Source organism: Crocuta crocuta, unplaced genomic scaffold (assembly GCF_008692635.1).
Source record: "Crocuta crocuta isolate KB4526 unplaced genomic scaffold, BGI_CrCroc_1.0 scaffold31, whole genome shotgun sequence".
NCBI classification, from domain to species: Eukaryota; Metazoa; Chordata; class Mammalia; order Carnivora; family Hyaenidae; genus Crocuta; species Crocuta crocuta.
The window spans coordinates 536,461-556,175 of record NW_027528362.1 but is presented as its reverse complement, the minus strand read 5'-3'; the positions used below and the strand labels follow the sequence as shown (position 1 = coordinate 556,175).

Below are 19,715 nucleotides of genomic sequence, written 5' to 3'. Positions count from 1 at the left end.
CTGTAACGGCTCTGACTCTTGCTCATCCCTTGGGCACCTTAGGAGGCATTCTTTTCCATTCTAAGAGTGTCAGGAAGTAATTTTTAATTGAGGTAAAATGTGCATAAGATATCCTCCTTTAACCTTTATAAGTGGGTAAGTTGGTGGCATTAAGTACATTCACAGTGTTGTAAAGTCATCACCAAGATCCGTTTCTAGAACTTCTTCATTCCAAAAAAAAAAAAAGAACTGCCATAAAAATTCAGCNGCCATCACCATTCAGCAATAACTCCTCATCCCCTTCTCGCCCAATTCCCTGGTAACCTCTGTTCTACTTTCTGTCCCTAAATTTGCCTTTTCTAAGTCCTCATAAAGATGGGATTTTACAGTATTTGTCCATTTCTGTCTGTATTTCACTAGGCATACTGTTCTCAAGGTTCATCCATGTTATAGCATGCATCAGAATTTTCTTCTTTTTTAAAGGCTAAATATGGCTTAATTTTTTAAATACTTTTTTTTTGCATACTATTAAGGGAAATTTTGTGTCTCAATTAAGAGCTTTTATTTTTTCCACTTGGAAAGTGCCTGCTTTAATAGATAACTATTTGTGAGACTTTATTCTCTGGATTCCTTTAAAAAAATTAACTGGCACGAAATGCAGAGCCCTGGGTTCTGAGCACTCTCTTCACATTGGCCTGTGAAAGGAGCCAAATTAACTCATGCATAAGCTTAATCTTTGCTTAGCAGCATTTGCTGCCTCCCAGTATGATATGTATTTATTTGTTTACATATAATCTTCTTCCAGTGGAAGATAAGCTCTATAAAAACCAGGACTTTGTTAAATGTCCTCAGTGTCCGTCAGGCCCCGTCGCACAGGAAGCACTCAGAAAATCTCTTGGATACCTTAATGTCAAAACAGTTATTCACGAATGAGAGCAATCCTTGGCATTTAATTCTTTTTCTTCCCCTGGATTTTTACAGAAAAAGCTGAGTCACTGAGTTACATTACTTCTGACCGCTGTATTTATACCCTTCCCAAAAACAAACCTTGGCAGTTTATTTCTTAAAATCTGCTTGCTTAAAAGTTGAGTAAAAACTCAAGAGGGTCACTGAGTATTCTCCCATCCTGTTAGCCATTTTAAGTTTCTTTCCCCAGACATCAGGAGACACAACTTAAATTTTACATAGTTTAGTTTCCTGTTTCTTGCCTTGGCACAGTACATTCAGTTTCATCAGTATTTTGTTAAAGTCAGTAAAAACGACCATACAGTTGTATGCTTGACTCCTTTGGATTGTAATTCCTTTTCAGTCCAGTGTGCCAGACCACCATCGTGAAGGGGACTCTGGTCATATTCCACCAAAACTACCCCTGCCCCTAGCTACAACTTTCTGTTTTCTGTCCTGTGATAGCCATGTTGTAGCCATATTCCCGAGTTGCTTATGATCTTTTTCTTCAATTTCCTTCTCTTTAAAGTTCCCAAGTCACCCTAGCCATTTGTCATTCTATCAAAACAGCTCTAATTCTTTGTTTTTGTCACCAAGATGACCGCGATTAGATTCAGAAAGAACACTAGTCAGCACAGGCAGAGGAAATGAATTCTTTATCCAAATTAAGAATGTAACTTGCTACCCACAGTGAGCCCCACAATCTATAACAGCAAGTTTCCCATCTAAGCCCCATAATGATGTTGTAAATGAACTTATCATAGACCCATGGGTTTACTCTGGACTCTTAGTTCGGTTCCATTAATCCATATCTTGCCCTTATGCACATACCACACTGATTACTGTAGCTTTGTAGTAAGTTTTGAAATTGGGAATTGTGAGTCTTCCAGCTTTGTTCTTTTTCAAGATTATCTTGGCAATCCTAGGACCCTTGCTCTTCATTATGAATTATAGGATCATTATGTCCATTTCTGGAAAAGGGACAGTTGGAATATTTATTGAAATTTCATCGAATCTATAGATAATTTAGGAGATATTGCTATTTTAATATATTCACCCTTCTGATCCATGAATATGGGATGCCTTTCCATTTATTCAGTCTTTATTTTCTTTCAGTGATGTTCTGTAGCTTTCAGTGTACAAGCTTCCTGCTTGTTAAACTGACTTCTAAGTATTTTGCCCTTCCTAAAACTGTTGTAAATGGAATTGTTTTCTTACGTTTATTTTAGAAATTTTCAGTGCCTCTTAATTTTTTGTTGAAAACGGGACATTTTGAACTCCTAGAAGTCAGATTCTCACCTTCCCTGGGTTTGTTGTTGCTATTTGCTATTGTTTTTTTATCATTTGTTTAGTGTCTTCTCTGTTATGCTAGCCTAGTCATCTACTCAGTTTTGGACAGAGATTTACTTAAATCCCTGGACTCAGAAAACCTCCCAGTCTTGCATAGGGGCTCTGTGTGTGTGGCTGAGTGAGGAGGGGGCAGCCCAGGTTGGACCCTCAGCTAGACAGTGTACATTTGCCTCAGCCTTCACTCCTTGCTTGCAACCCAAGGAGAGAGTCAACCCAAGGAGAGAACTCGGGGACTTCTCAGTCTTCCCTGGACATGTGCATGGCCTTTTAGAAAATCCTGGAAATAACATCAAAACGTCTCAAAGCCCTGTTCCCCAAAACATCTCATTGCCCAGCCTTTCTTCACTGGATTTTGACTATTCTGTTTTCATCTCAACTGTTTTCTGTTGCCTCAGGGGGCAGTAACTAAAACATTTGCCCGTAAGTGATTTCCTCACATTGGGTTAGCAGCTCTAACAGTGTTATGAGTCAGGATAAAGACAAGCCTGGTTTCCAGTGGGTTTTCTAGGGAGTCACCAGACAGCTCAAACAGAAACTGGAATTCTTTCAGGAAGAGGTCCATTGTACTTTATCTAGTACTGGTACTGGAATTCAGGCTGTCATTGTCAAGGCTACTGATAAGCTTGGTAGCAGGAGTTGGGGCTAGGATAAGTTATCACAACACAGATCTCACTGTTCTTACTGAGATTCAGCCATTTTTCTTCAATAAATATTCTCAAGGTTGCTACAAGCTTTTGGTTAGTTTTCACAGTTCTTATAATGTTGATTTCTCCCAGGTTTTCTAGCTTTTTGTTGCTTTTAGGTAAGGGTGGAGTTTTGGAATTCCTTAGCTATTTGGCTGATGCGACTCCCTCAAGAAAACCCAAAAGACATAAATTATAAATCTTTTAAGTTCTTTGCTTCTCTCAGAAGGAGCATCATTGTGTGACACCATGACCAGCCTCGTGTCCATTTGCTGGCCTGTATAGCTCCTAGGACATTGAGGAGATTGTCCAGTAGGTTCTACTCTGCTAATGACAATAGCATTTATCCAGTGTCTTGGCAGCCCAGTAGATACAAAGGCCAGAGTTACCACCAACAAAACTAATAGAGGTAGTTCATTGGGATTTCAGCGCCAGGTCTGGATGCAACTCTGTGAGGTCACCCTTCGAGGTATGGTTGCTGCTTCTGTAAATTTACTTGAGAGTAAACAGTGGGCGGTTCAGTCCCGGGGACTATGCGCCCAATTTCCATTGTCTCCATAGTTCTCCACAGTGGATCAGGGTACCAACTAGATGAGTTTACCTGGCTCCCATGCTATAAATTAGGCCATTGCCATCGTGTTCTAACTTCAGTATTTGTGGTAAAAATTCACCAAGGGAGAGTCCTAGGCCCTGTTCTGAGATTATTGCTACTCCGTAAGTCTGAAGGCCGGCCAAGGAATCTGCATTTTTCAGTAAACACCTCCAGCTATTTTGGTCCACATGAAAAGTGACTCTGCCCCCAGTCACTAGTCAAGTGCAGTGGGACAGATATATAAAGCATTATAGGTCCAGTTTCTCACTTAAAACCAATATTAAGTGACCACCAGCAGGATCAGATATTCACATCCTCTACTTTGGTGCTTTTTCCTCCACTGGCCTCCGATTCTCAGAGAAGAACAGTGAACTGATCTAGACACTACTAGAGTCTACAGAGATTTCCAATTCATAGGGGATTCCTAGCATATTGCCAGGATCTTTAGAACTGTTCCCATTACCTTCACATGTTGGCAGGAATTATCTCAAAAACATAAACAAGATACACCACTACCTACTTTTCAGGGAGACTGAAGTTCTCCCTTCTCCCTCCCCTCAGTGTACCAGGACACGTGATAGCGGAGAGAAGCTCATCACAGATCCCCATCATACTTGTTAAGCACAAAATAGAAACTGTTGCAGCTGACCCAGTTACCCCTGCCCACACGTCTTTACGGACTTCTTCAGTATGTCCCAGACTGAACCATCTCCTTCTCCACCTGCCTGTCCTCTCCCCTCAACAGCCTGCTTCTCGTACCGCTGCTTAGTGTTAGTACGCTGCTCCTTTCTGAAAGCCATGGATTACCCTAGATTTTCCCTCTTATTTGTCCCTCTGTGTGTGTGTCTCTGAATTCAGTCTTCTCTCTGAAACTGCTGCCTCTGACTTTATTAAGTTCTCCAAAATCTCGTGTCTGGAACACTGCAGAAGCTGCCTAATTTCTTCAGTACCAATGACCTTCTCCCTCCTCTCCTTTGGGACTTTCAGGGGCACATGATTGGACCATTTCTGTGTCATTCATCTCTCTTGCCCCTTGTTTCAATTTTTGCACATTTTTTTTTCTCTGTGTCCTTTAGTTAATATACACTCTGTTGATCCATCATTCAGCAGACTTACCACTGTCTTCCTTGCTGACTTCTTAAGAACTGTAAGAACTAATTAGGAGGGTTTAAGTATAGAGTTTTAAAATCTAGACTATCCCAGGGGTATCTGGGTGACTCAGTCAGTTAAGCTACTGACTGGCTCCGGTCATGATTTCACAGTTCCTGGGTTTGAGCCCCATGTCAGGCTCTGTGCTGACAGCTCAGAGCCTGGACCCTGCTTTGGATTCTCTCTCTCCCTCTCTCTCCCTCTCTCTCTCCCTCTCTCTGCCCCTCCCCTGCTTGTGCTCTTTCGCTGTTTCAAAAATAAACATTTTTTAAATTTTTTAATAAAAATTGAAATAAAAATTAAAATGCAGAATATCCCTTTGGCTCTTTTTAAAAAAAAAATTTAGTTCTCTTAACATTTTCTATCCTTCCATCTATTTTTCTTCTTATTTTTTTAAAGTTACTTATTTTGAGAGAGAGGGAGAGAGAATGAGCAGGAGAGAGGTAGAGAACAAGGGAAGGGAGGCAGAGGACATGAAGCAAGTTTAATGCCAATAGCAGCAAGCTCAATGTGGGGCAAAACTCACCAACCGTGAGATCATGACTTGAGCCTAAGTCAAGACACTCAATCGACTGATCCACCCAGTTGCCCCTATTTGTGTTTTTTTTAAATATGTAAATCATTATTTTAAAGTCCTTGTGTAAGTTCTTCTATATTATTTGGTTTTTCTCTTGCATTTTAATATTTGGCCCTTTATTTAATGGGAGTTTTTGATAGCCCAAAATTGCCGACATAAAGTCATGGAAGTGAACGCTTGTAAGGTTTGCTCCAGCTGTCCAGGCAGCAGGCCCCCCCTGGCTCTGGTCAGGTAGGTTTCTGGGCTCTGTGAGGGCTCTTCTGCTTCATGTCTGATGGCTGGGGGCTAGTCCTCTTCATTTCCCAAATTAAAGCACAGTGTTTACCCAAGTCTTAACACTTTGAACTTCAACTTCTATCTCCTTATTATGCTCTGGCTGCAGTTGCAACTTCCCAGTGCCTCTTTCCTCCTAGCCTTTTTTGGGTGGGGTGCAGTGTTGGGGCTGGAGCGTTGCTGGGTGTGTGCAGGTTAGTAGTCAGCAAATGAGAGGAATTTGTATAGAGACAGAGATCATTTGTTTCCTTCCCTGCAGTTTCCTTCTCTCCTGGATTCTCCCCACCCCCACCCCCACCCAGTTCCTACCATTTAGGCAACCCTAATTTTAACTTTGGTCTTTCCAGCCCAATATGACTGTCACTTTGTGTTCAAATTAGTTCTTCCAAGCTGCAATTTGGAACATGCTCCTTGGGATGAAATTGAGGTGATGGGGAGCTTGTCTCTTAATGCTCCCTGCTTTCAAGGATTGTAATCCTCAACTCTTGACTGTTGGTTAACCTGCCTCCATATAAATGATGATTTATATGTTTTCCCCAGCTTTTAGTGCCATTTCAGGCAGGTGGCTTTGTCTAGTATAAACAGTTACATCTTGATTCGAATTGGACATCCAAGGTGTCATGTTTTATTTTTTATTTCTAAGATTTTAAATTTGAGAAGGGAGGTGGAAGACATCATTGCCTCCCATACTGCTGATAATTAAGTAAACCCTTCTTTCTCTCTCTCAAATGGTTTCAGGAGAGTAATTTTCTACACAATCAAGAGTCAGACCCTCCACTGCCTGAACCACCCAGGCACCCCTTTCATTTGTTAATATGAAAAACAAACATGAATAGAGAAAATCAGTTCTGGTAGGGGAAGGCTTACTCTGAAAGGCCATGGTGATAAAAATTGTACATGATCTACTCTTTAAAGAATATTAAACTGGATTCTTATATTTAATCATGAATGTAGAGATTTCTGTGTATGTTTTTACTTGTTTGATAGAATAAAAATTGGCCTTGAAAGTGACTTAAGTATTAATATACAAAACAGATTTCCGAATTTTTTCCAGTGGATCAATGACCTAGAAAATGATGATCTCTACGTTACATGGCCTACAAGTTGCCAGGAGCTTCTAAAGCCAGTATTCCCTGGAACTGTCCCTTCCATAAGGCGTAATTTTCATAACTTGGTGAGTTTTATTTCAACATTTTATATAAATCTTTTATAAAAATGTCAGCCTTCTTTTTGGATAACCTCGTTCTTGGTAAATAGGCATCTGTGTAATAAGGAGGGACATACTTACCTGATGCAGCAAGCTTAAGATGGCATGACTGACAATGTTTCAGCAGTGTCACATAATCTACCTCTTATTTACACGTGCTTTTATAATACCAGTATGACAGGGATGAGTTACTTCTACATTTTCTGAAAGGAATTTGATTGAACTTTTTTCCTTCTGCATTACAAAGAACTAATGATTAAGTTTAGTACTTAACAGGGAAAATACATAAATACCACTTTATCATCCATGTGTGAGTGCACAATTACAATATTAAATAGCTGTATAGAACTTTGAAATGTGCAGAAAATACTTTTTTTCACAAGGAAAGTGGGTATCTCATTTTCTGCAGCAATGTAGAGCAAGCAGTTATGTTAATGCTATCTTTTTCAAAATCCAATTACTATCTTCTTTAAAAAATGCTAAAGAAAATCCAGTGCACATTTAGAATAAGATATTTTGCTTCTCATAAAAAAAAAAAAAGTTTCTTTGTGCTATGGTTCAGAAAGAGTATGAGTAATCTGATACTAAATTCCTTGGATTATTCAGATGTGCACCCTTCAGAAACCTTCATTACTTGTGAAATTCTTATGTACAATTCTTTAGAATTGCTAGAAATTTCTTTTAAGAAAGATTGTACCTTGAATTTCATATTTTTAGCTACAGAAATGAGACTAAACTTGAATTTCATGAAAATTCCAAAATGTTAAAATAGTGATTATAAACTATGTACTTTTTTTTTTTTAGGTTCTGTTTATTGATCCTGCTCAAGAATATACCTTGGATTTTATAAAACTTGCTGAACTTTTCTATTATCACAAAATTCCTCTTAGGTAATTGTCAGTTTATTATTAAACTGTCAACTGAAGGAAATCAGTGATATTCATGTTGTATTACAGAGTATTGCATACAGTGTTAATGTGGGATTCAAAGCACTCCCATGCCTGACACAACACAATGCCTGCGAAGTATCACTTACCTTTATGAGAGACTGTATTAATCAGAGCTGCTTGGTAATCTCGTTTATCCTGTTACTTTCCTAAGAGAGTGATCTGATCACTTTGGGTGCTTAAAGATGGATCCATCCCCTGCTGTTGGGTTAAAAGTACACTTTCCCTTTATTTTCCTGGAAAAACATGGTCATTTAATAATGTCACCACCAGAAAGAGTTTGACAATTTGGAGGAATCCAGTAGATAGGTGGATGTTGGTGAATAGACATGACAGGTCAAACCTTTTCAAATTAAGTACTTCCCTTCCCTCCTCTATTAACACCGTCCGTCCATCAAGATGTTACAGCCTAGTAATGTTTAAAAATCATGGTTGGTTGTGATTCAAGGGATAGTTGTGACATTCCTTATTCACCTTCTTTTCCCAGAATTGGTTTTGTGTTCGTTGTTAACACAGATGATGCAGTTGATGGAGCAGACGATGTCGGTGTCGCTCTTTGGCGAGCTTTCAACTATATTGCGGAAGAACAGGATGTGTCACAAGCATTTATTTCTGTGGTACATGTGAGTGCATGCACAGGTGTAATTTCTTTAGAACGTATAGTAGGTTTTCCTGCATTGTTCCTATAATTGTTACTGCTTATTGTTTTTATCTTTCCAAGTTTATTAAAAAAAAAAAACAATGTGAGGATTAATACAGAAGATGAATTTGATTCTTGCAACTCTCACCTGGAATACATAATGTTGTCCCTACTTTATAAATTTAGCGACTGAGACTCTGCTAGAGTAGATGAATTTACTTGGGCTTATCCAGCCACTAATGGAATTTAAATTATATATATAAGTTTAGAGGAAGAAATCATACTCATAGAAAATGATTAGTCAAGGATGAATTCTTGAATAAGGTCTTGAAAAAGATTAGGAATAAAAGAGATTACTGCAAAGTTAAATATCCTAAATGACAGTATGTAGACCCTTCCTAGAGAATTTAAAAGGAGAAAGAGATCACTTCATGACAGCAAATTGAGGGGGAAATGGAAGGGTGGGTACTGAGTTTGACAAAGAAGTTAGAAGTTGGTAAGAACCTGATTAACAAACAGGAGATGGGAAGATTATTTTGTAATTTAGGTTTTGAAACTACTGTGGCCCATCATGGAAAAGATATGTTAAAGAACTATATTATTATTATGAAGGAAGTCAGACCATAGATTAAAAACTATTTCATTCATTCATTGATCTTTTGCTTTCAGCCATTATTATTACAATAACGACTGGTTCTTCTTCAGAGTGACAATGAAATTACCAAAGCCCTGTAAACCCCCTATCCTGCTTCTGTAGCCCTGGGAAAACTACTAAATACCTCATTCCTTCACTGTCCTGGGACACAGAAATTACTTGCCCCTCAGTGACTTGGGGATACACTTTGTTATGTAAAATAATGCTGTGGAATATGTGTCATTGGTGTATCTCTATTTTACCAACTGATTGGTTTAAGAGTTTACAAGGAGTTCATCAAATTGATATATCTTTTATTAAAGTCTGGCTGCTTTATTGTAGGAGGATCAGTATACATTCAAAACTAAGAAACTTGAAGACCTTTTGAAATTCTCTTTACCTAAGTTATCTTGATTCTCTCCTTTGACTCTTATATCAGACATTAATTTGCATGTGATGGCATATTTCTCAATCACTTGCCTTTTGAATTATCTATTGTGATGTTCAGCATAATACTGTAGTATCTTAGAAAACCAAATTACACTTGAAACCATAGGATTCAATACGAAGCAGCATAAAAATACTATATGTGCTGTAGCCTTCAAGTTGCACTAACTTATTAGAGGAAAGAGTGGGGGAAATTAATGAGGAAGGAATGCTTACAGCATACTAGAATCCACCAGTATCTGAAGTGTGAGCATGGTGGTGGTTATTCAAAGTGTGTATGTTCTTGGGGCACCAGGGGGGCTCAGTCGGTTAAGCATCCAACTTTGGCTCAGGTCATGATCTCACAGTTGATGACTTCGAGCCCCATGTAAGACTCTGTGCTGACAGCTCCGAGCCTGGAACCTGCTTCAGTTTCTGTGTCTCCCTCTCTCTCTGCCTCTTCCCAGCTCGTGTTCCATCTCTCTCGCTCTCAAAAATAAATATTGAAACAAACAAACAATGTTTGTTTCACTCTTCACCCTAAAATTTCTGTAGTCCATAGAATAGTAAAACGTGATTGAGCTAATACGATTCTGTTGGGAACGTATTGTATCCTTTAGATGACTTACCTTCACTAATTCAGAATAATTTGAGCAAAATCTAGTCTTTTAGTAAAATACCTGAACCATAAAGTCTCTTTAATATTTTTTCATTGCTTTCATGAGCAAATTATTTTATCTATATTAAGTAATTTGAAAATATATTATCAGGAGGAATATAGTAGAAGGTCAGAATTGTAATAAAAGCATATGAAAATTATTGAAATGTGTTAGAGAGTTACGGTAGAGTAAGTACAGTATTTATTATAGTAAAACAGTCTGACTTTGTATCTCAGCTCTCCACAGTGGGTATATAAACTTAAAAGGAATTTGATTTTCACTTCCTACCTTACAAGATTAAGATTCAAAAGAATATGTATATTACATACTTGATGAGTATTTGTTGAATGCATGTTTGAGAATGCAAAAGTACTTTAAGACTTCAACTTTTGGCCACGATAGGGTAACTGACAACAGATTAACCATCTCACAGCAAGTGAGTATAAAACTGGACAAATGACATGGAATAAGTCTATTTTCAGAAGTTCAACAAGAAGTAAAATGAACTCGGATTCTTCCAGTTCATTGCTGCTTCAGGAGAAATACTAAGAAGAAGAAATACAAAGAAATCCTTTAGGCTGAAAGGAAACACCAGATGGTAACTCAAATTTACACACAAAATATGTAAATTACACACAAAAATGACATGGTAACCATAAATATAAATATATGGGTACATATAAAAGGCTATGTGAATATATAAAGTTTGAATTACACAAGATTGAATACAATAGATTTTAACATAGATGTAGTACAAATGACAATAATTGTACAAAGGAGCAGAGATAAAGTGGATCTATTTTGGAACTTAAAATTTAACATTTTGTCAACATAAAGTTAGGATTAATAGGAAGTAGATTGTAGTAAATGGGCACAACTGAATATCCACATGTAAAGTGATGAAACAGGATCCCTATCTTCTACCATATACGAAAATTAACTCTAAATGGATTAAAAAGTTGAACATAAGACCTGAAACTGTTTCCTCAAAGAAAACATAGAGGGTAAGTAAGCTCTTTGTCATTGATCTTGGCAATGATTCTTGCATTTGACAACAAAGTCAAAGGCAACAAAACAAAAATAGATAGGGGGTTTATGTCAAAATAAAATGCATCTACATGGCCAGGGAAACCATCAGTGAAACAAAATGGCAATTGTGGAATGGGAGAAAAGTATTTGCAAACTACCTATTCGGTAAGGAATTGATATCCACAATATGCAAGGAATTCATACAACTCAATAGCAAAAAATAAATAACTCAGTTTAAAAATGGGCAAAAAAGGGGTGCCTGGGTGGCTCAGTCAGTTAAGTGTCCATCTCTGGCTTAGGTCATGATCTCACAGCTCATGAGTTTGAGCCCCACATCGGGCTCTGTGCTGACAGTTCAGAGCCTTGGATCCTGCTTCAGATTCTGTGTCTCCCTCTTTCTCTGTCCCTCCCCAACTCACGTTCTGTCTCTCTGTCTCTCTCAAAAATAAAACATTAAAAATATTTTTTAAAAAATGGGCAAGATCTGAATGGACTTTTTTTCAAAAGAAGATATACAGATGATGAGCAGGTATAGGAAAAGGTGCTCAACTTGATTAATCCTCAGGGAAATGCAAATCAGAACCACAATGAGCTTTTACCTCTGGTGTCTGTTATCAGACAAACAAGATCACAAATGCTGGCATGATGTAAAGAAAAAGAACCCTCTGAGACTGTAACTGGTATGGCCATTATGGAAAAAGTCTGGAAGTTCCTCAAGAAACTAGGACTACAATATGAACCAGCAATCCCACTTCTAAGTGTATTTCCAAAGGAAATCAGTATCTCAATGAACTGTCTGTACTCCCATGTTTATTGCAGCATTGTTTGTGATAGCTAAGGTATGGAAACAATGTATAAGTGTCCCTCAGTGGATGAATGGACAAAGAAATGTAGTGTATTATATACATGTATTAGAACATCATTCAGCCTTCAAAAAGAAGGAAATCCTGCCATTTGCAACAACATGGATGAATCTGGAAGGCATTAGATTAAGTGACATCTATCAGGCAAAGACAAATACTGTATGATATCACCTGTATGTGGAATCTAAGAAAGCTGAAGTCCTAGAAACAGAAAAAACTGGTTGTCAGGGGGCTGGGCAAAGTGAGGAAATGTTAGTCAGAAGGTAGAACTTCCAGTTACAAGAGGAATGAGTTCTGGAGACTAATGTAAAGCATGGTGACTGTGGTTGATAATATTATTCCATGACTGAAATTTACAAAGAGTAGAATTTTAGTGTTCTCAGCAAGAAGAAAACCTATGTGCAGTGATGGAGATGTTAGTTAATTTGTGGTGGCAGTTCTTTCATGGTGTGTGTATTTACCAAATCATCATGTTGTACACTTTAAATATATTGCTATGTTATTTGTCAATTATACCTTAATAAAGCACAAAAATAGGAAAATAAATAAAATTGCTATTATTGCTTACTGAGTTACATAATAGTTTAAAAATTTTTTTAATGTATAAGAAAATTGAATCATTATGTATCTAAGTAGCTTATGCAAGACATCTAGCTGCCTTAGATACCTTAGGAATATCTGCTATTTTAAAATGACTAATTTGTAAAAGGACCAATCTCAGTAACTTTTCATATATAACATTTGCTTTATTCAAAATATCATTTTTCTAATCCCTATTTATGTTTTATGGAAGGCTGAAATTTTTGCTTTTTTTCTCCAGTGACTAAGATCATAGCATGTGCTGCTTGATATGAGCAAACACTTGCCCATAAATTGAGAAACTCATAAAACTAAATCGTGTGATGTAATTACAGACTGTGCCTCTTTTTAAAGGAATAGGTTACCAGGTTTACACAGAGAAAAGGAAATGAAAAAGAATGCTGATTCCTTATTGTCTCTGGCAATAATGATAGAAGTGAATTGAAACTGAAAATAATATTCTTAACTGATACAGGTGTCCCCCACTTCTGGAGTTGAGCATTCCTGTGGAAACCTTTTATAAGCCCAACTCGTGTGAAGTGAAGCAGTTACCATCAGTTTATATGGAAAAAGTTTTCAATATTTTCCAGGGCCAAAAACTAACCTCTTTTCGAGGCTTTTCTGGTACCTGAGGACACACCTTGCTAACAATATGCGCAGAATAAATTAAGCACAGATGTTCATAGACACAGCTGAGACTCTGGCGCTGGATGCTGAGATGCTCCTGAGTGTAGTTCTTGGGGAGGGAGCTTGGTGTGGCCACTCTCCTCAATTGCTGCAAAACAAATGCTGAACGCGGTTTTCACTTTTTCCATCTTTCATAAAAGCAGAAATCCTCTTTGGATTTTTCTTGGTTAGCGAAAACAGATGTCACTCTCAAAAGAAAAGTGGCATAGCATGAACTTTTGAGAAGTGAGGGATAACTGTATATCACACTGCTACTCAATGGTGTTTGTACTTTACTAGTTTCTTCTGCCTTAATGCTAGGTTAGTGTCCATGTCTGTGTCTCAGCTGAGCCTTCCGCTCAGAGACGCCTTCTCTCTCGATGCAGAGCCGTCTCTTTCCCCATGACTAGCAGAGTGCCTGGGGCATGGTAGACCATCTACAACAAACAAGAAGATAAAGGAGTAACAGCCTAGCTCATGCCACCGTGCTTGCAACATTTGAGATGGGGCAGGGATGATGGGGGTGGAGGGGGAGGGAGAATGCGGGGGGCAGGTGGAGGATAAAGAATGGAGGTACATAGGAAGCCTAGTCAAGGTCTTCACTGGAGAGCAATCAGGAATGAAAACAAAGCCTTTCTGAAATAAGGCACTTAAAATATTTTGTACATAACCTTTTTAAATGAAGGAAACCATTATTTTACTAAGAATCACAGTGTCTGGTTTGATCAAACTAGAATATAACGTAAATTTGTTCTGGTATTTTTGAAAGCTATGGAATATTTGTAAAGCAATTTTTATTGGTGAAATATTGTGTGGTTAAAATGATTTATCTGTGGGTGGGGGGGTGTGTATATATGTATGTATGTGGTATACTTAGAACTTACAAAGTATAAAGCTTGTTTTTATTTTATAAATCTGTCAGCATGCTCGGGGAAAGAAAGAAAATTAATTGTCCATAAGATGAAAATTAATTGTAAAATCTTTATTTCTACAGATGTACCAAAAAGTGAAGAATAACAACATACTCACTGTCGACAATGTGAAGACAGCTCTCCTAAATGATTTTCCAGATGCTAATATTTGGGATATTTTGGGAATTCATTCTAAATATGATAATGACAGAAAGGTAAGTTGCAGTGTAAATTTTTGAAAGTAGGATCCAGGAAACTTTTCTTATAATCTCATGAATAAATGATCTCAATAAAATTAACTCATGATTTGGGTTTTACACCAGTACTTAAATTGCCTCTCTTGACCTTTCAAAAAGTACGAGAAAAGATAATTCTCCGGATTTACAGGATAGGAAACTTGACTGTAGAATTTTAAGGAATGTAACTTGTACTTGAAGAAATGGCAAGCTGGCCTTGTAGGTAAAGGCTGGGACAGGAACCAAACCTCGGAAGATGGAGCCTCCCTGGGGCTGAATTTCCAAGGCTTCTACAGGCTTCACATTTTCTAGATGGTTCTTGCATTTTATAAGAGTTTTTAGACCACAGATCTGATTGTGACTGTCTTGTATGCAGTTATTTCCCCATGGTGACGGCAAAGTTTTGGATCCCTGGTGTTGTCATTTCCCACCCGGTTCGTCCTGTTTTCTCTTTAGTCTCATGACTTTCCTGGCTCCTCTGTCCTGCCACGCGGGCAGATTAGTTGAGGTTGCTGCACGGCTCCTCCTGACCAGCGCTGGTGCGCCATGCCTCCGTTCTCTTCTAGCCTGGGCCTGCTTCTCTGTAGCTCTTGGCTTTATTGTTACTTTGGGGAAAAACTAACACTTTGGGAAGAACTTCTGGGAATCCTTTCCTAACCCCCCACGTGAGATTAAGTTGCTCATCCTGACTTCATGTGCTGAGGTAGTACTGTGTTCCCCTGCGAATGAACTTGGCTGTTCATTGCCTGCCCTCTCACTGGATGGACCACATCCTCCGTAAGAGCAGGGACCACGCTTGTGTTGGGTTTTGCAGGCCCCGGGGCCCTGTGACTGGAACATAGCGTGTGATCGGTAAACATCCACTGAAGGAAATACTGAGGAGGCAAGGCCATCTGAGAGTGAGGGTTGCCTCCTGGGCCGGAACTTCAGGAGAGAAGTTAGAGATTGCTGCTCTGGGGGCGAGGAAGGGGGTACAGTAAAGCCATGTGTGAGAACTGCCGTGGTGCTGAATTTCTGCTGGAATTGCCTCCTGTAAATGTACAGGAGTGTCTTTTGTAAAGTCTAAGATACGGAGCGAGGCATGCGAAAGCAGGAAGGTAGCTGGGTGAAGGGCTGTCAGGGTGAGATGTCCCCGGTGGATGTGGGTGCGGCCTTACTGTGAGAGGCCCGGGGGGTAGCCCATGAGGAGACTTCCGGGTAGGGCAGGCAGCACCAAAACGGAAGTGGAGTCAGGGGTCCGTTGGGCTCAATGCAATTGAAAGGCCAGTGTGGTAGGCATTAGAGTGTTTTTAGTTCTTCACAAAAGGTTTTCCAAATCATAATTTCAAAAGTGAGAAAGAGTTTCATTAATTTTTTTTCATTACTATATCTGCATATAATTAAAAATAAAATTAAAAAGCTCCCAAGATGAACTTCCTTGTAGGGCCAGGTGGCATAGAGCCATCTCTTTTAATAAAACTATTCACGAGACTAAGGAAATTTAGAAAGAAAATTATTATTTTTTTTGTAAATATTTTTCAAGTAATTCTTAACAGGAAAGACGAACACAGATTTCCTATAGTGATTGTGTAAACTCACAGACTAGAACAACAGTGAATTTTTATATAGCAAGGATCCTGTTTGCACAGGTGGAAAGCTAAAGTTTGCCCCAGTTGGGTTTGAATATCAGCTGATAGTGAGTGGTAATTATAGGAGTCCTGGAAGCAATTCTATTCTTAGACCTTACGTGCTGTGATTTTCTTCTCTCTCTCTTTCTCTCTCTCTCTCTCTGTTTTTTTAAGAAGTGGGCTCTTGTCTGCTTGCTACTAGATGGTAGAGCAGACCTAACCTTCCTCAGGGACTAACACTTGTGCAAAAATCCTATCTCTTAAGCATGCCTAATAGATGCATAAGAATCACTTCTCATTCGAGAGTAAAAAATTTTTTCTAACTGATTTGCCCTTTTTTAAAAAATAAATCTGTAGCTACTTACTGATTTTTTACTAAATTGTGTATGCTTCGTTTCTTTTTTTTAATTAAAAAAAATTTTTAAACGTTTATTTTTGAGAGACAGAACATGAGCGGGGGAGGGGCAGAGAAAGAGGGAGACACAGAATCTGAAGCAGGCCCCAGGCTCTAAGCTGTCAGCACAGATCTCGATGCGGGGCTTGAACTCCTAGACCACAAGATCATGACCTGAGCCAAAGTCGGACACTCAACCCACTGAGCCAGCCAGGCGCCCCCTGCTTCATTTCTTACAAACAAACAAACACATTATCTGGTTCAAGTTAATCATAGTATTTAAACTCTTTTGTGAGTTTAAATAAGCACCTAGTGGCTCAGTCAGCTAAGTGTCTGACTCTTGATTTCGGCTCAAGTCATGATTTCACAATTCATGAGTTCGAGCCCCGCATCAGGCTTCTCACTGACAGTGTGGAGCCTACTTGGGATTCTCTCTCTCCCCTCCTCTCACTGCCCCTCCCCTGTGCTCACTCTCTAAGTAAAAAAAAAAATAAATAAACTTTAAAAAATTAATAAAGCCTTTTGTAACACTTATGTACCTGAGGCTATTAAATGCATTTAAATAAAATACATTCCTAAGAACAGCTAGGTAAAAATATTCAAGCTATTTATTTAATTTCAATGTATTTATTAAAAACTTAAAATATTGTTCATAATCTAATTTATGTGTAAAAGAAGTGGATTCATTTTTTTCGTGTCTGTTCTAGGTAAATATAACAGTAGTCTCTGCTGTGATACAAATGAATTTAAGCTGAGCTGTGACAGAGCCAAAACCAACTGTTTATCATCAGTTGCCATAAAAACGTCATCTGAAGAACAGCATGTTGTCCTTAAATATTGGTGTTCACAACCCAAAGTCACTGGTTCCCATTAATTGCCTTTTTTATACACACCATATAAGGATGTAAATTTCATTTCCAGTGGGACTATAACCACTTCAAGAAAAGGAATCTTTTTTTATTCCTCAAGTTGCACAGCACATCTTAAGTTTTAGATACATTTGCTCAGCTTCTGTTATAGTAATGGGGAATTGAACTCTCTCTTACCTTCCGAACTTCACTTATTCTCTCCAAGTCCAGGGGCAATACTTAAAATATTTAAAACCTCCTATGGCTTCAAGAGCAGCCAATCAGAGTCAGTCAACCAGAAACAGATCCTAGAGTTGGAGTAGAGTCTTAAGGCCCTCACACCAATGGTTACCCTGTAGTGGCTGAATCGAATTGTGTTGACATTGGGGCTTTGGCAAAGGGGTCCAGGTGGTTCTCATGGGCGATCACCAGCCTGGTACAGCAGCTATTTACCAGCTGGTACAGACATATTTCAGTACATTAAGAAGTGATAAAGCCTGTATAGTACAAACCAGCTGATTATCAGATCTGTTTTTAACACATTTTGTTTAAGTAAATATTTAGCATGTGTAACTTTTTAAGTATTCCCTGTTCAGTAAAGCAAATACTATTATTGTCTTTCCATTTTTTTAGCAACTTTTTTTAACTTTAAGAATTGCTCCATATTTTTACCCATTTTTGGAGTATTTTTATTGCAAATGTATCTGAATAGTCAGTCAATAGATTGGTCGCATAAGCTGTCCAGAAATTTTTTACAAATAAACATAGCAACGAACAAACCAGCACGTTCCCTCGTGCACACCAGCCCCTAGAACCTAGAATGCCTCCTGTGGCCATGTCCCCACACCGCCCCCCCCCGCCCCACGTCCTCTGGGCCTGAAGCCCCACTGTTCTTTCTGGGTCTGCCATTCCCACTTACAGGACCTCTGATCTATCTCTGGCTTTCCGAGCACTATACATTTCCTACGTTTTACTTATTTCTGATTTTACTTCTCTCCCAAGCAAATATGCTTGAGAGAAAAAAAATTACATTAACTCTTTTATGGTTAAAAATCTTTTATTCTACTTGTGCGTTATTGGTAGTTGGGAGTAGGTAACCATGTTTCTATACTGTCTCTTCTCATTGGCTGTGGAGACTAGTGGTATCATTCTGATTTTAATTCTTTTGTCTTTCTGCTTTTTTAAATCCAGTATGAAAGCTTTTAGAATCTTTTTATCTCTGGTGTTTGGAAATTTCATGATCATATGTCTTTGTATTGATCCTCTTTCATTCAATGTAGGGAGTATTTGGTGAGCTCCGTCTAATAAAGGTTCATGTCCATCAGTTCTGGGAATTTCTTTGTTCTTTCTCTAATGCTTTTGTTTATTTTCTTGGTCCTTTCTGAATTTTCTGAGTTGAGTCTCTATTTGCTTTTTTTCTTCTTTTTTTATTCCTTTGTCTTTTTCCTTTAAAAAAATTTTCTGGAGATACTTCTTGTATCTTATTCCTGTTTTATAGCATCCCAGTTTTTCTTTCATGGACACAATACTCTCTTTTATCTACAAGCGTTAATTTTGTGTTGTGCTTCCTGCATTACCTCTGCCTTCTACGGCTTCCATTTTCTCATTCATTTCGATTTCCCTCTTTTGCATTCAAAGCATTTGTCAGATGTATTACGCTGTCTGGTTGTCTTTCACATGGGAGTATGAAACCCTGAAAAGCAGATTACAAATACATGGGTCTTGTGAGTTGGTGGGACTCACTCAGGGAGCTGAGCTGTATTCTAGACCTACATATATCTGCAGACCCCTTTTCCACCTTCCTCTTCACACCTAGAAAATCATGCTGATTCCTGCATCATTAAGAAAATTGACGAGTTTAGGCCTTTATTCCCTCAACTCATGTTCCCATAATTTTCTCTCTCCACCCAAACTTTATCTGTACTTTCAACAGATATTTATTAAGTATTTATAATGTTCTAAGCACAAGAGGTAAAAGAATAGAGCACAGGGAAGATCTCTTGAAAATTTTTAGTAAAACAAAATAAAAATGTAATAGAACAGAGATGTAAATGAAGAGAAAGAAATGAAAATAAGAATAAATGGTAACCCAGTAGAGACTCAATCCAGAAGACTCAGGAAAAAACAGAAAACAAAGGAAAGGAAAGCATCAGAGAAATAACACCAAGAAATCCCCGAGATTGATGGACGTGAGTTTTACAGGAAGCCCCCCAGATGCACAGCACATAGAATGAAAGGGGAGTGCTCTGGGGGAGGGCACAAGGAATAGGTCTCTGCATCAGGGATGGTAAGCTGAGTCCTGAAGTGGGAGGAAGGGTTGGATCTAAGGAAACCAGAAAGTGGCTGGAGATTGACATCCCAGAGGACAATGTTAGGAAGCCTGGGGTTGTGAAGAACTTCGAGAAACTGGTGTCGCCGCCGTGTGGGTAGCAGTGGAGTTGTGTTGTGTGTGCGTGTCGTCGAGGGAAGTTCACAGGATGAGCTGGAGAAGCAGGGGGCTGGATTGCACAGTGAACAGTAT

At 38.6% G+C, this 19,715-nt stretch overlaps 1 protein-coding gene across 4 annotated transcripts in view; it reads left to right on the top strand.

The window, feature by feature from the left end:
* The window catches only part of UGGT2 (UDP-glucose glycoprotein glucosyltransferase 2), a 160,517-nt gene that overhangs the window by 58,027 nt on the left and 82,775 nt on the right, over positions 1–19,715 (top strand). For all 4 annotated transcript variants that reach the window (XR_013332606.1, XM_077753866.1, XM_077753865.1 and 1 more), the window contains exons 12-15: positions 6,603–6,722; positions 7,560–7,645; positions 8,190–8,325; positions 14,193–14,324. Coding sequence is in view for 3 of the 4 variants with exons in the window: in XM_077753866.1 (XP_077609992.1) it covers positions 6,603–6,722; positions 7,560–7,645; positions 8,190–8,325; positions 14,193–14,324 (474 nt within the window). In the remaining variant the exon portion in view is untranslated. The remainder of the gene's footprint in view (positions 1–6,602; positions 6,723–7,559; positions 7,646–8,189; positions 8,326–14,192; positions 14,325–19,715) is intronic.